At 43.6% G+C, this 16,073-nt stretch overlaps 1 protein-coding gene across 4 annotated transcripts in view; it reads left to right on the top strand.

Annotated features, from left to right (window-relative positions):
• SKIC3 (SKI3 subunit of superkiller complex) overlaps positions 1 to 16,073 on the top strand; it is a 103,631-nt gene that overhangs the window by 36,805 nt on the left and 50,753 nt on the right. For all 4 annotated transcript variants that reach the window (XM_061152029.1, XM_061152031.1, XM_061152032.1 and 1 more), the window contains 9 exons: positions 1,326 to 1,502; positions 1,588 to 1,732; positions 1,902 to 1,980; positions 2,065 to 2,126; positions 2,231 to 2,287; positions 4,485 to 4,553; positions 9,534 to 9,608; positions 10,224 to 10,365; positions 12,055 to 12,148. In XM_061152029.1, coding sequence (XP_061008012.1) covers positions 1,326 to 1,502; positions 1,588 to 1,732; positions 1,902 to 1,980; positions 2,065 to 2,126; positions 2,231 to 2,287; positions 4,485 to 4,553; positions 9,534 to 9,608; positions 10,224 to 10,365; positions 12,055 to 12,148 — 900 coding nt within the window. The remainder of the gene's footprint in view (positions 1 to 1,325; positions 1,503 to 1,587; positions 1,733 to 1,901; positions 1,981 to 2,064; positions 2,127 to 2,230; positions 2,288 to 4,484; positions 4,554 to 9,533; positions 9,609 to 10,223; positions 10,366 to 12,054; positions 12,149 to 16,073) is intronic.

Raw genomic sequence — 16,073 nt, 5'->3', positions numbered from 1 at the left:
GAGTCTTTGAGTGGTGATGCTTCAGCTCCAAATACTGCCTTTCTGAGTGGAGAATTTTGTTCTGGATACCATGTAGCACTCACAACTAATTACAAGTAGGTATATAGAACTTTTTTGTTTTGTTTTGTTTTTTTGGTATATAGAACTTTTAAAGTGATAGATAGTCCCAAGTTTGTATTTACCTCTATATTTGAATGTTCACATGACTTCAATTCTGGTGTAAGGGCAATAGAACTTATTTCACTTTACAGATATTTTATTTTTTACTGAACTTAAAAGGAGTTAAGAGTTTGGGTTGTTAAACTGCCAGTGATTCTCTTCTTTTTTTTCCTCTCTGTTTTCACCTTTCATGCTGTCAATTTTGCAAACTGCACTAAGATACTTAGGCAGAGGAGCTACAAATAATGTTGCCCTTCCTCCTGATCCTCACATTGGGCTTTCAGTGATGACTGCAATAATTAATCTTGTTTCTCAGAAAGACATTGGAAGATGATTTTTGGCTGGACTCCATGAGTAGAAAAGGCTATGAACAATGTTCCATCTGCTTGTCCATCTGCCAGTAACATAGCTGTTTGTGATGGCTGATTACTGAGACTTGGCTTAATTGTGCAATTGCTGTGTTTTATTTATAAGATTTTGAGAAAAGTGCAGAGAACTGAATAGCTGAGATTTTCTCATTCTTAAAAAGAAGTGCCCTTTGTCACCATAATTAATATTTTTATTTATTTTTTGAGCTTGTCCACTGAGTCTTAACTTCCTTCAAAAGATAGGGACTTTTCATACTTTCATATTTAGATTTTTGGTATTCTTGAACTCAGAAAGTAAAACTCCTTTGGATCACCAAATATATTTGCTATGTTATACATTTGCTAGTTCTTTTTCTTAAATTTGAGGGCGATCAAGCAAAACCTAAGTTTATGATAATCAACTAAGAGAGAGTTAGGGACTTTACTGGTTTGGTTTTTGTTTAAATAGACAAACACAAAAAATATAATTTAAAAGATCCAGTATTAAAGGTAAATTAGTCCTGGATAATTTATTGATTTATTTATGGGATTTCTGCTGCTTCTAAGAAAAATGATAAAGAGTACCAAAGAAATGTTTGCACAGTTTCTGTCACTTAATTCATTCTCCTTCCCCTCTTCCTTTCTTCTTAAAAAGGAGGTAATAAGATATAAAATGGTTAGTAAATTCAGTAAAGCATTTGCTGCATTTAATTAAGGAACCATGTACACTTTTCCTGATTTAATTGTATGTAGCAGTGAAAGAGATAAATGCCATACTTTTTGGAAATAATTTTTAAGCATCACAGTTTCTGTTTTTAGGGCTCTGCAACATCGAGCTGATGTGTCTTGCCTTTGGAAGCTAGTTGGGGACGCTTGTACCAGTCTGTCTGCTGTCTCACCATCTAAAGTGAATGTCAGTGTCTTAGGAGTCCTTCTAGGTCAGAAAGAAGGAAAACAAGTATTAAAGAAAAATGAGCTCCTCCATCTTGGAGGAAGGTAATTTACAAAGATGGTCATTTGAACGTCAAATTAAATTAGAACGTCATAACAAAATATAACATTCACTTTTATGTTTCCATAGATGTTACGGTCGTGCATTAAAACTGATGTCTACATCTAATACATGGTGTGACCTTGGAATTAATTATTATCGCCAAGCACAACATCTAGCAGACACAGGCAGCAACTCAGATGACCTTCAAGAGTTGTTGGAGAAATCTATGCATGTATGATTTTGAGAAATTTTTTATAAACTTTTTTAAAAAAATTAAGATCTTTTCTGAAAGGTGCTTTTGATAAAGTAAATACTAGAATGTTTTCACATAAATTCACATTCATCTATATATAAATGTTGATATTTCAAGAAATAAAAATGTATCTAATTTTACTTTTCAGTGTCTAAAAAAAGCTGTGAGACTTGACAGTAATAATCACTTATACTGGAATGCTCTTGGTGTAGTTTCATGTTACAGTGGTAAGAATTAAGTAAAAATACTTAAGTATTTTTAGATTGTTTTAGACAATAAAGTTCAGTTTTATCAAAGTCTGTATTTTTCAGGTATTGGAAATTATGCCCTTGCTCAGCACTGTTTCATCAAATCAATCCAGTCAGAACAAATTGTGAGTGTTCTGTGTCTCTGTCTGTGAAAAAGAACGTCGAAATTTAGTGTTAATTTTCTGAGACTGCCATGTAGATAAAGGACCTAATTTTATTTGTTTTTTAGAATGCAGTTGCATGGACCAACTTGGGAGTGTTATACCTTGCAAATGAAAAAATTGAGGTAAATACTATATTGTCTGCTTTGTTGTATTCTAAGTAAAGAATGTTTTCTATGTGTGATCTCTTCATAATAACTCAGCTTCTTGTGGAGAAATACTTTGCACATTGTTCATCTATGTAGCATTCTCCTTGATATGCTAGATGTTGGATAGCATTTCCTTTACTATATTGAACATTGAATGTGTAAGATTTGTTTTCCTTCCCATGTCCCAAGAAATTTCTGGTTTTATAATTATATTGTATTTTCATTTAGAGAGTAAAAAAAAACAATTTTATTATGAATTATTTGGGTGTTTTTCTTTTTATCTTTCATACATGTCTTAGGGGTGAGATGATGAAGTAAGGGCAATGATTAGTACTCTCTAGAAACTTAAATTTAACCTTTGCTTTGGTGATTTAGATTCGCCTTTAACAGATACTAATCCCTTTATATGTACGGTATACTTTGTTATACTCAAACAGTTGTATGTTAGAGAAATTGGAGCTACAGTGATGGGGAGCCTGTCTGCAGCTCTCGTTTGCTCCCCCGGCGGCTCAGTTGGTAAAGGATCCGCCTGCAGTGCAGGAGACCGCAGTTCGATCCCTGGGTCGGGAAGATCTGCTCGAGAAGGGACAGGCTATACCCTCCAGTGTTCTTGGACTTCCCTGGTGGCTCAGCCGGTAAAGAATCCGCCTGCAATGTGGGAGGCCTGGGAAGATCCCCACCTTGGGAAGATTCCCCTGGAGAAGGGGAAGGCTGCCCACTCCAGTGTTCTGGCCTGGAGAATTCCATGGGCTATACAGGCCATGGGGTCGCAAAGAGTCGGACATGACTGAGCGACTTTCACTTTCAGAAATTTCCATGGATCTGTAGATAATAGCACACCTATATACTGTTTTGTGTTTCAGCCAGTATATTGAATATCATCCTTTTAAAATAGCTTCAGTGATATTCTCAGGGATACATGAAGTCTCTGCAAAGACTGCTTTGGGGGACTGTAAATAAAGTGAAGAAAAACACTAATTTGAATCTTAAAATATGTGAAAATATTTTTTAAAAATTTAAGCAAAGCAAAGTTTTAGTCAATAAGCTATGACTGTGGTTTTATGGTAGTGTTGCCTGTGAGCCTACGGTCTCATAAGGAAGAAGAGACGATATCCAGCCATGCAGAGATTATGGGGAAAACAGTGTAAAGCAACATATCATAAGCTATTCTTCATAGCAGAAAAAAGAAAAAAACATGTGATGTGATTTTAAGTGTCTAAGTGGGGTGTCTTGAAAGTTTCCTAAATGCTTAGTGCAGATTTATGTTGACCATTCCTTTTCACCCACTAGCAGTTCTCAGACCTCACTGGTTGTTAGTAATAGTTTTTATCTTCCCAGTTAAGTTCAAGGCGAGGGGAATAGATACAGTCTTCTCTAAGTATTTCCATTAAACCTGTGTTGTGGTAATCACTCAGTCGTGTCTGAGTCTTTGTGACCCATGGACTGTAGCCCTCCAGGCTCCTCTGTCCATAAGGATTCTCTAACCAAGAATACTGCAGTGGGTTGCCATTTCCTCCTCCAGGGGATCTTCCCAACCCAGGGATTGAATCCAGGTCTCCTGCACTGTAGGCAGACACTTTACCATCTGAGCCACCTGGGAGGCCCTGCATTAAACCTGTGGCTTAGTAAATAGTTGGGTGATTGACTGAAAATTTTGCAGACCAAGAGGTAGACACCTGCAGTGCCCTTTCATTGAGGACCAGAACTCCCAAGCCTGTAGAGAAATCCGTTGTATCCAGAACTGTTTTGCGCATGCTCAGTTGCTGAATTGTGTCCAAGTCTTTGCAACCCCATGGACTGCAGAGTGCCAGACTCCTCTGTCCATGTAATTCTCCAGACAGGAGTACTGGAGTGGGTTGCCCCTTCCTCTTCCAGGGGATCTTCCTGACCCAGGGATCAAACCCGTGTCTCTTGCATTGGCATCCAGATTCTTTACCACTGAGCCACCTGGGAAGCCTCCAGAATTCTTTTTAGGACTAGGTATTTAAGACATTGTTTTAAGTGTTGCTGCACATGCAAGTGCAAATTGTGCTTAAACAGTGAAGTTTTAGTTCACTGTTTCATTTGTATTTATGTTTACAAGTCTGATTTTTCTTATTCTCTTATGCTTTTTTAATATAAGTGATTTAATATTAGACTTATAAATTGACTATTTTTTGTCATTTTTTTCTAGCAAGCTCATGAAGCTTTCAAAATGGCTCAATCCCTTGATCCATCTTATTTAATGTGCTGGATTGGACAAGTAAGATACATAACATATAGTTATTAATAACCTGTGATACAAATAACCTGTTAATACAAAGTGGTATCAGTTCAGTTCAATTCAGTCGATCAGTCATGTCTTTGCAACCCCATGGACTGCAGCGTGCTAGGCCTCCCTTTCCATCACCAACTCCCGGAGTTTACTCAAACTCATGTCCATTGAGTCAGTGATGCCATCTAGCCATCAGAAAGTGGTTTAAATGTCTGTTAATATAAACAACACTGATAATGAGAGCATTTGGGGGCTTACTTTGTGCCGGTCACCACGCTAGACTCTTTGTATGTGGCATATGAAGCTCAGAGATCCTGAGTACCGTACCCCAGGTCATACAGCTTATAATGATTAAGCTTTGAACACCATCACTCTTACATTATTATATCTAAAAAATAAACCTGGGATCCTGTTAACATACATTTACCAAAAAAAATGAACATTTGCAAAGATCATCTTGATTTTATTTTCTCATTTTCTATAAAATCTTCATATTTAATTTGTTACTTGTTTATGAGTGTCCCTCCCCACCCTGACCCGAAAAATTTAGATTTTTGTACTTGCAAATTGGAATCAAGTTACTAGTCTGAGTCTGTTGTTGACTAATTGTTTATCTTATCAACTGCTGGATTTCCCTTTTCTTACTTGGAGAAGAAGGGGATTGGTCTGAGTAGCCTCCTGGGTTTTGTGTCTTTCAGTTCAGAGAAGAGTGGGAGCATCACCCAAATTATAAAATCAGTAATCAGTGATTCAGTTCAGTTGCTCAGTCATGTCCAACTCTCTGTGACCTCATGGACCACAGCATGCCAGGCCTCCCTGTCCATCACCAACTCCCAGTTTACCCAAACTCATGTCTGTTGAGTTGGTGATGCCATCCAACTATCTCATCCTCTGTCGTCCCCTTCTCCTCCTGTCTTCAATCTTTCCCAGCATCAGAGTCTTTTCAAATGAGTCAGCTCTTCCCATCAGGTAGCCAAAGTATTGGAGTTTCAGCTTCAACATCAGTCCTTCCAATAAACACTCAGGACTGACTGATCTCCTTTAGGATGGACTGGTTGGATCTCCTTGCAGTCCAAGGGACTCTCAAGAGTCTTCTCCAACACCACAGTTCAAAAACATCAATTCTTCAGTGCTCAGCTTTCTTTTTAGTCCAACTCTCACATCCATACATGACTACTGGAAAAACCATAGCCTTGGCTAGATGGACCTTTGTTGGCAAAGAAATGTTTCTGCTTTTTAATATGCTGTCTAGGTTGGTTATGTTTCCTTCCAAGGAGTAAGTGTCTTTTAATTTCATGGCTGCAGTCACCATCTACAGTGATTTTGGAATCCCCCAAAATAAAGTCAGCCACTGTTTTCCACTGTTTCCCCATCTATTTCCCATGAAGTGATGGGACCAGATGCCATGATCTTAGTTTTCTGGATGTTGAGCTTTAAGCCAACTTTTTCACTCTCCTCTTTCACTTTCATCAAGAAGCTCTTTAGTTCTTCTTCACTTTCTGCCATAAGGGTAGTGTCATCTACATATCTGAGGTTATTGATATTTCTCCCAGCAGTCTTGATTCCAGCTTGTGCTTCATCCAGCCCAGCATTTCTCATGATGTACTCTGCATATAAATTAAATAAGCAGGGTGACAATATATAGCCTTGACATACTCCTTTTCCTATTTGGAACCAGTCTGTTGTTCCATGTCTAGTTCTAACTGTTGCTTCCTGACCTGTATACAGATTTCTCAAGGGGCAGGTCAGGTGGTCTGGTATTCCCATCTCTTTTAGAATTTTCCACAGTTTATTGTGATCCACACAGTTAAAGGTTTTGATAGTCAATAAAGCAGAAGTAGATGTTTTTCTGGAATGTTCTTGCTCTTTCAGTGATCCAGCGGATATTGGCAATTTGATCTCTGGTTCCTCTGCCTTTTCTAAAACCAGCTTGAACATCTGGAAGTTCATAGTTCATGTATAGTTGAAGCCTGGCTTGGAGAATTTTGAGCATTACTTTACTAGCGTGTGAGATGAGTGCAACTGTGCAGTAGTTTGAGCATTCTTTGGCATTGCCTTTCATTGGGATTGGAATGAAAAGTGACCTTTTCCAGTCCTGTGGCCACTTCTGAGTTTTCCAAATTTGCTGGCATATTGAGTGCAATACTTTCACAACATCATCTTTTAGGATTTGAAACAGCTCAACTGGAATTCTGTCACCTCTGAAATAGCTCAACTGGAATTCTATCACCTCCACTAGCTTTGTTCATAGTGATGCTTCCTCAGGCCCGCTTGACTTCACATTCCAGGATGTCTGGCTCTAGGTGAGTGATCATGCTATTGTGGTTATCTGGGTCATTAAGATCTTTTTTGTACAGTTCTGTGTATTCTTGCCACCTCTTCTTAATATCTCTGCTTCTGTTAGGTCCATTTCTGTCTTTTATTGAGCCCGTCTTTGCATGAAATGTTCCCTTGGTATCTCTAATTTTCTTGAAGAGATATTTAGTCTTTCCCATTTTATTGTTTTCCTCTATTTCTTTGCACTGATCACTGAGGAAGGCTTTGTTATCTCTCCTTGCTATTCTTTGGAACTCTGTATTCAGATGGGTATATCTTTCCTTTTCTCCTTTGCTTTTCACTTCTCTTCTTTTCACAGCTATTTGTAAGGCCTCCTCAGATAGCCATGTTGCTTTTTTGCATTTCTTTTCCTTGGGGATGGTCTTACTCCCTGTCTCCTGTACAGTGTCATGAGCTTCTGTCCATAGTTCATCAGGCTCTCTGTCTATCAGATTTAGTCCCTTAAATCTATTTGTCACTTCCACTGTATAATCATAATGAATTTGATATAGGTCATACCTGAATGGTCTAGTGGTTTTCCCTACTTTCTTCAATTTAAGTCTGAATTTGGCAATAAGGAGTTCCCACAGTCAGCTCCCGGTCTTGTTTTTGCTGACTGTATAGAGCTTCTCCATCTTTGGCTGCAAAGAATGTAATCAGTCTGATTTTGGTGTTGGTCTACTGGTGATGTCCATGTGTAGAGTCTTCTCTTGTGTTGTTGGAAGAGGGTGTTTGCTATGACCAGTGCGTTCTCTTGGCAAATCTTTTAGCCTTTTCCCTCCTTCATTCTGTACTCCAAGGTCAAATTTGCCTGTTACTTCAGGTGTTTCTTGACTTCCTACTTTTGCATTGCAGTCCCCTATAATGAAAAGGACATCTTTTTTGGGTATCAGTTCTAGAATGTCTTGTAGGTCTTCATAGAACCATTCAACTTCAGCTTCTTCAGCATTACTGATCAGGGCATAGACTTGGATTACTGTGATACTGAATGGTTTGCCTTGGAAACGAACAGAGCTCATTCTGTTGTTTATGAGATTGCATCCAAGTACCACGTTTCGGACTCTTCTGTTGACTGTGATGGCTACTCCATTTCTTCTAAGGGATTCTTGCCCACAGTAGTACATATAATGGTCATCTGAGTTAAATTCACCCATTCCAGTACATTTTAGTTCGCTGATTCCTAAAATGTTGACGTTCACTCTTGCCGTCTCCTGTTTGACCACCTCCAATTTGCCTTGATTCATGAACCTAACATTCCAGGTTCCTGTGCAATATTGCTCTTTATAGCATCAGACCTTGCTTTTATCATCAGTCACATCCACCACTGGGTGTTGTTTTTGCTTTGACTCCATCTCTTCATTCTTTCTGATTTCTCCACTGATCTCCAGTAGTATATTGGGCACCTACTGACCGGGGGAGTTCATCTTTCAGTGTCCTATCTTTTTGCCTTTTCATACTGTTCATGGGGTTCTCAAGGCAAGAATACTGAAGTGGTTTGCCATTCCTTTCTCCAGTGGACCACATTTTGTCTGCTTCTGTTAGGTCCATACCATTTCTGTCCTTTATTATGCCTCATATTACTAAAACTCAAAACCCAAGGAAGAGCGTGAAGAAGGTAAACATTCTGGATACTTTAACGCATGTATATCTTTAATTTTACGTTCATTCATAGCAGTGATACCTAGTGATTAGGTATCTTCTATTGTACTTTGGCTTTTGGGTCTGATTCTAGTTAATTGAATGGGTGAAGCTCCCAGAGTTAGAAAAGGCAAATTCCTATTCCCATTAGCTGTGGTAGCATTTAAGAACAATGGCATTACCACAGTAATCTCTGTGTAAGATTTTGGGCCCTTGGGGCCCGAGAATTTGCGTTTCTAACTATCCAAAGTGAGGACAATGCTGCTGGTTCAGGGACTTCACTTTGAGTAGCACTGATGGAGGGCAGTAGATCTTAGGTGTTCATCAGAGTCACTTGAGTATTTTTTTTTTTATCTTTAAATTATTTTTGGCCTTACAAATAATTTGTTTCAGGAGGTAACTAGTAGATTTAATTAAAATGATAATGATAAAGTGAAGCTTAATATTAATTTCTTGATTATTAATGCATGATAATTAAAAAAACCCTGCTTTCTTTTAAAAGATAGATGAGCTTGAAAGTAATTTTAACTGTCACAGAATCTTACTATTTGAAATCCTGAGGTAGTTTTAAAAATAAACATGTTGAGACTCTACCCAGATCTATGGGAGCTAGATTTCTAGCGATGAAATCTCCTTTTAAAATGCTTTTCAGTTGAATCTGAGGTGGCCCTGTGATTAACCAAGTACCTGTATGAATGGATGGGCCAGTGCAGGGGCGCGCTGGGTAGTGAAGGAGAAGGTAGCACTGTTTTATCAGGATTCTGAGGAATTTCATGTGCATTATTCCACCACTGGCTGATTGCAGATGGAGTTCTTCAAGCGTCTGTCAGCTTAAAGGCTCACTTAACAAGTCATTCTGGTCCTCTGAGCCATGGACTATGGTAGTCAAGATTGAAAAAGAAATTAACTTTGCTTTTAAGCACAGCTAGAAAAACGTTTGGTTCCTCCAAAACTCATTTATTATTAGTAGTATTCCTTTTAAACATATTAAGACCCTGCTCTTTCCTTTTATAGGCTCTAATTGCAGAGACAGTGGGAAGTTATGACACCATGGATCTCTTCAGGCACACTACAGAACTCAGTATGCATGTAAGAATTTGAAGTTTCTTCAGGATTCATTGATGAAAAAGCTATTAACTACCCTTGTTTAGAAAACAAATACATGGTGATGTCAGATGTTGATGAGAGCAGTTGTCTCTACTCTTCATTCTTTCTTAAAAAACAGATAAACTCTCATTAAAGAACTTCAAGAGCTGATGAAGAAATGACTTTGGGATCTAATAGATGTAGTAGTCAGGCAGAATAGAAACAGACTCAAGAAAAAAAAATAAACTGAGATAAACACTAGACTTAGTTGACATTTCTAGATTATTTTTGAAGGCGTTTGGAAATCTTTTGATTGGTCATTATTTGTTTGACCTATGGGAATGATGTTGAGAATCATACCAAACCATCAGGAGGGACCCTGTTTTCTCCTCTTTATTTATCCCACTTGTTTCCTCTACTTAGGTTTGAGGCAAGTGATTTAAATATATTCTTAGTTGTGTTGTATCATAGTGACCTTTTATTTAAAGGCACTAAATAGCTGACTTAGAAGACGAAGTTCTGATGTTTACTGTATTGAAGTACATTGTTTTGTTTCTTGATTTTTCTTGGCAGATTTATTACTCTGTGCCTGCTGGTTAACTTTAGCTTTTCTTACAGACTGAGGGAGCAATAGGTTATGCGCATTGGGTCTGCACAACACTGCAAGATAAGAGCAACAGAGACACGGAGCTCTACCGGTACAACATCCTCCAGATGAATGCCGTTCCAGCAGCACAAGTGGTCTTGAGCAAATACGTGGGTATGGCACCTATTATACAATGGCAAGATATAGGAATAATTGCTGAGATAATTTAAAGAATTTAAAGTTAATTCCAAATTAAATGTTAGTTCTTAAGACATGAATTTACCCTTTTCTTCCCATGAACAAGTATGAAGAAATCAGATAAACTGAAAACCAGAAGAAATGCGTCATCATTGTAATCCACAGGCTGGTAATACTCTTCCTGCACTGAGCCTGGGGCACTTGAGAAGGCGGTTTGTTTGTAAATGTCAGCACTTTGAGACCTGAATGTGTTACGCAGTGTGCCCGAATGAGTGACTTGAATGAATACCTCTTAGAGCCTTTCTGAGAAAGTGTAGGATCAGAAATTTTACTGACAGGTTTCCTTACAGAATGGGAAACATTTGTGAAAGATTTACAAATAGAGGTAAACTGATGCTGAAGCTGAAACTCCAAAACTTTGGCCACCTGATGCAAAGAACTGACTCATTTGAAAAGACCCTGATGCTGGGAAAGATTGAAGGTGGGAGGAGAAGGGGACAACAGAGGATGAGATGGTTGGAAGATGGCATCACCGACTCAATGAACGTGAGTTTGAGTCAACTCCGGGAGTTGGCGATGAATAAGGAGGCCTGGCGTGCTGCAGTCCATGGGGTCACAGAGAGTGGGACACGACTGAGCGACTGAACTGAACTGAAACATTTAGCTTTCTGCAAAATTCAGATGCCTATAACAGTGAACTTTCTCTGACAGTTGTACATAGCTAGGTTTTTGAGTTTTGATGGAGCTGTGTCATATACTCATTTAGCAAATTCAACTATATGTGCTTGGCCAAAAAGTATATTAATTTAGAAGCAGAAAGATGAGAAAGCGGGGATAAGAAAAATGGAGATATCATCTGTCGCTGACTGTTGGCTTCAGCATGAGTGTGGATGAAGGGCCTGAATCTCCTCATTGACTTTGACTCAGTTTGGTTACTTTCTCCTTGTGAGATGACTTAAAAATTTTTCAGGAATCATTTTGTGTGATTTTCATCTTATACTGTGAACCTAACTATCACATAAGATGTGATTGTGCTCCACTTTGTTAAACAGTTCAATAAGAGATTTGAAGACTTGCTTCCCAGCACAAGTTAAGTAGTTCATAGTTCAGGTGCATTTCTTTTTCCTTTGTACACTTCCCTTATAGTTACATGATGTTTTTTGACATTAGAATTTCAAAATACTGCATTGAAAGTGCCCATATCATCCTCTCTTTCTAGTGCACAACACTGATTTTTTTTTTTTTTAAGTGCATGGAAACTGGAACAGAACCACCAAGATAAATTGTTGCTAAATCTAATCAAGGAAGGTTTACGTGATTAGCCAAAGAACTGAATTTCCTTATAATTCAGATGATTAGTTTTAACATGAGCTCTGATTTCAAATTGTTATACCTTTGGGAATAAAAATATATTTAAACTTTGAAGCATGAATAGAATAGTTACCTATGTGTAACTATAGGTATTACTCAATAATTTAAAAGAGTTATAGAATGATTACTGGTATTTTACAGTCAAGATAAACTCAACTTCTATTCCTAGCAATGCCCTTGACCTCAGGAAATAATCTACTGTTTAAAGTATCGAAAAACTTGAAAACAAAAGTAATGTTTTTACAAATACAACCATTATGCACATATTGAGAAAAGATGTTTTTGGATTTCCAGAGAGAATTCAGAATTATGCTCCAGCTTTCACAATGTTGGGTTACTTAAATGAACATCTGCAACTGAAGAAGGAAGCAGCAAATGCGTATCAAAGGTAAAGGCTCCCTTAAATTTGAACGTGGTCCTTCTCGGTCAGTTGGCCTTTTTAAAATACAGCCTCACTTTCTTGAAGAAGGTACAAATAAAATATTCTGATTCCTTTCCTGACCTTTCATTATTTATTATTACTACATTTTGAAGGTGAAAAATTACCATTCTAAATTTTCAACTGTTTTGGTTTCTGTTGCTCAACCTGAGAGAGAGAGAGAAGTAAAAAAAATAAAACCAAACTAAAAACCCTCTCAGATTTGTTTTAGAAAAATCTGTCCATTTAGTTTGTCTTGCTTTATTAAATACATGTGTTTATTCAGATAAGAAGTGAGATTTCAGAAATGAGAAGAAATTCTGTGTGTGTTTGAGGCACCTTCATGTTGACTGTGTAGCATTTATTCATTCATGCAGTATTTGCTGAACTGGTGCTGTGTGTCACGCAGCGTCCTTGGCCCTGGCAACTTGGCAGTGAGTTAAACGTAGGCTCAGTTCTCGTGGAGCTCGCGTTCTGGTCGGGGGGAGGTACATGGTCAGCTAATGGACATCTGTGATAGTAACAATCGCTAAGAAAGAAAACCAGAGAGGAGTGACAGGCCAGACAGTGAGTCTGAGACAGGTGTGAGAGGTAGGTTTCCTGAGCAGGCAGTTGAGGCCTGGCCTAGTTGAAGGTGGCCGTAAGTCATTTGGTCCTCAGGGAAAGAGCATTCCAGGCAGAGGGAACAGCAAGAGCAAGTGTTCTGAAGCAGGAGTGGCCTTGACGTTGGGGGACCAGGACAGTGTGCATGAGGGAGAGTGACGGGAAGGGAAATCAACCTGGGGTTTTTCTTCTCTGCAAATTCATTGATCTGTGAATGAGAAAATCACTGCTGATCTCATGGGTACTAGCTGAAAAGTTAAAGAAAAAACCTGAATGCCTAACTTCTGAGGTACATCACTGCCCTAAACCAATAGAAACCTGTCAGATAAAAAATAATCAAGGTATCCCAAATGCTTTGCCATCCTTGTGTGGCTGTCTCTGTAGTTCACAGAAGTGGTCACTAGATGGTACTGAAGGCTGTAGTTATTTTGCCAGGTGTGTGTGGGGAGAGGTGTATGCGGGGGAGGTGTGTATGGGGGGGGTGTATGTGTGGGGGAAGGTGTGTGTGGGGGGAGGTGTGTGTGTGGGGGAGAGGCGTGTGTGTGGGGAGAGGTGTATGGGGGGGAAGTGTGTATGGGGGGAGGTGTATGTGTGGGGGAAGGTGTGTGTGGGGGGAGGCGTGTGTGTGGGGGGAGGCGTGTGTGGGGGAGAGGCGTGTGTGTGGGGGAGAGGCGTGGGGGGGGAGGTGTGTGTGTGGGGGAGAGGCGTGTGTGTGGGGGGAGGCGTGTGTGTGGGGAGAGGTGTATGGGGGGGAAGTGTGTATGGGGGGAGGTGTATGTGTGGGGGAAGGTGTGTGTGGGGGGAGGTGTGTGTGTGGGGGAGAGGCGTGTGTGTGGGGAGAGGTGTATGGGGGGGAAGTGTGTATGGGGGGAGGTGTATGTGTGGGGGAAGGTGTGTGTGGGGGGAGGCGTGTGTGTGGGGGGAGGCGTGTGTGGGGGAGAGGCGTGTGTGTGGGGGAGAGGCGTGGGGGGGGAGGTGTGTGTGTGGGGGAGAGGCGTGTGTGTGGGGGGAGGCGTGTGTGTGGGGAGAGGCGTGTGTGTGGGGGGAGGCGTGTGTGTGGGGAGAGGTGTGGGGGGGGTGCGTGGGGGGGGAGGTGTGTGTGTGGGGGAGAGGCGTGTGTGTGGGGGGAGGCGTGTGTGTGGGGGGGAGGTGTATGTGTGGGGAGAGGCGTGGGGGGGGAGGTGTGTGTGTGAGGGAGAGGCGTGTGTGTGGGGGGAGACGTGTGTTTGTGGGGGGAGGTGTGTGTGTGGGGAGAGGCGTGTGTGTGGGGGAAGGCGTGTGTGTGGGGGGAGGCGTGTGTGTGGGGGGGAGGTGTATGTGTGGGGAGAGGCGTGGGGGGGGAGGTGTGTGTGTGAGGGAGAGGCGTGTGTGTGGGGGGAGACGTGTGTTTGTGGGGGGAGACGTGTGTGTGTGGGGAGAGGCGTGTGTGTGGGGGGAGGCGTGTGTGTGGGGGGAGGCGTGTGTGTGTGGGGGGGGGAAGTGTGTGTGTGGGGGAGAGGCGTGTGGGGGGGTGCGTGTGGGGGAGGGGTGTCTGGGGGGGAGAGGTGTGTGTGGGGGGAGGCATGTGTGTGGGGGAGGCGTGTGTGTGTGTGGGGGGAGGCGTGTGTGTGGGGGGAGGCGTGTGTGTGGGGGGGAGGTGTATGTGTGGGGAGAGGCGTGGGGGCGGAGGTGTGTGTGTGAGGGAGAGGCGTGTGTGTGGGGGGAGAGGCGTGTGTTTGTGGGGGGAGGCGTGTGTGTGTGTGGGGGGAGGCGTGTGTGTGGGGAGAGGCGTGTGTGTGGGGGGAGGCGTGTGTGTGGGGGAGGCGTGTGGGTGTGTGGGGGAGGCGTGTGTGTGTCGGGGGGAGGCGTGTGTGTGTGGGGGGGGAGGCGTGTGTGTGGGTGGAGGCGTGTGTGTGGGGGAGGCGTGTGTGTGTGTGGGGGAGGCGTGTGTGTGTGGGGGGGGAGGCGTGTGTGTGGGGGGAGGCGTGTGTGTGGGGGGAGGCGTGTGTGTGTGTGGGGGGAGGCGTGTGTGTGTGTGTGGGGGGAGGCGTGTGTGTGTGTGTGGGGGGAGGCGTGTGTGTGTGTGTGTGGGGGGAGGCGTGTGTGTGTGGGGGGGGAGGCGTGTGTGTGTGTGTGGGGAGGCGTGTGTGTGGGGGGAGGCGTGTGTGTGTGTGGGGGGAGGCGTGTGTGTGTGGGGGGGGAGGCGTGTGTGTGTGGGGGGGGAGGCGTGTGTGTGGGGGGAGGCGTGTGTGTGTGTGGGGGGAGGCGTGTGTGTGTGGGGGGGGAGGCGTGTGTGTGTGTGGGGGGAGGCGTGTGTGTGGGGGGAGGCGTGTGTGTGTGTGGGGGGAGGCGTGTTTGTGGGGGGAGGCGTGTGTGTGTGGGAGGCGTGTGTGTGTGTGGGGGAGGCGTGTGTGTGTGTGGGGGGAGGCGTGTGTGTGGGGGGAGGCGTGTGTGTGGGGGGAGGCGTGTGTGTGTGTGGGGGGAGGCGTGTGTGTGTGTGGGGGGAGGCGTGTGTGTGTGTGGGGGGAGGCGTGTGTGTGTGTGGGGGGAGGCGTGTGTGTGTGGGGGGAGGCGTGTGTGTGTGTGAGGGGAGGCGTGTGTGTGTGTGGGGGGAGGCGTGTGTGTGTGTGGGGGGAGGCGTGTGTGTTGGGGGAGGCGTGTGTGTGTGTGGGGGGAGGCGTGTGTGTGTGTGGGGGAGGCGTGTGTGTGTGTGGGGGGAGGCGTGTGTGTGTGTGGGGGGAGGCGTGTGTGTGTGTGGGGGGAGGCGTGTGTGTGTGTGGGGGGAGGCGTGTGTGTGTGTGTGGGGGGAGGCGTGTGTGTGTGTGGGGGAGGCGTGTGTGTGTGTGGGGGGAGGCGTGTGTGTGTGTGGGGGGAGGCGTGTGTGTGTGGGGGGAGGCGTGTGTGTGTGTGAGGGGAGGCGTGTGTGTGTGTGGGGGGAGGCGTGTGTGTGTGGGGGGAGGCGTGTGTGTGTGTGTGTGGAGGCGTGTGTGTGTGTGAGGGGAGGCGTGTGTGTGTGGGGGGAGGCGTGTGTGTGTGTGAGGGGTGGCGTGTGTGTGTGTGAGGCGCGCGTGTGTGTGTGTGTGTGTGGAGGCGTGTGTGTGTGTGTGTGGAGGCGTGTGTGTGTGTGGGGAGGCGTGTGTGTGGGGGGAGGCGTGTGTGTGTGTGGGGGGAGGCGTGTGTGTGTGTGGGGGGAGGCGTGTGTGTGTGTGGGGGGAGGCGTGTGTGTGTGGGGGGGAGGCGTGTGTGTGTGTGGGGGGAGGCGTGTGTGTGTGTGGGGGAGGCGTGTGTGTGTGTGGGGGGAGGCGTGTGTGTG

This window comes from Dama dama, chromosome 9 (assembly GCF_033118175.1).
Source record: "Dama dama isolate Ldn47 chromosome 9, ASM3311817v1, whole genome shotgun sequence".
Taxonomy (NCBI): Eukaryota; Metazoa; Chordata; class Mammalia; order Artiodactyla; family Cervidae; genus Dama; species Dama dama.
The sequence above is the reverse complement of the archived record's forward strand: the minus strand, read 5'-3'. Positions and strand labels throughout refer to the sequence as shown.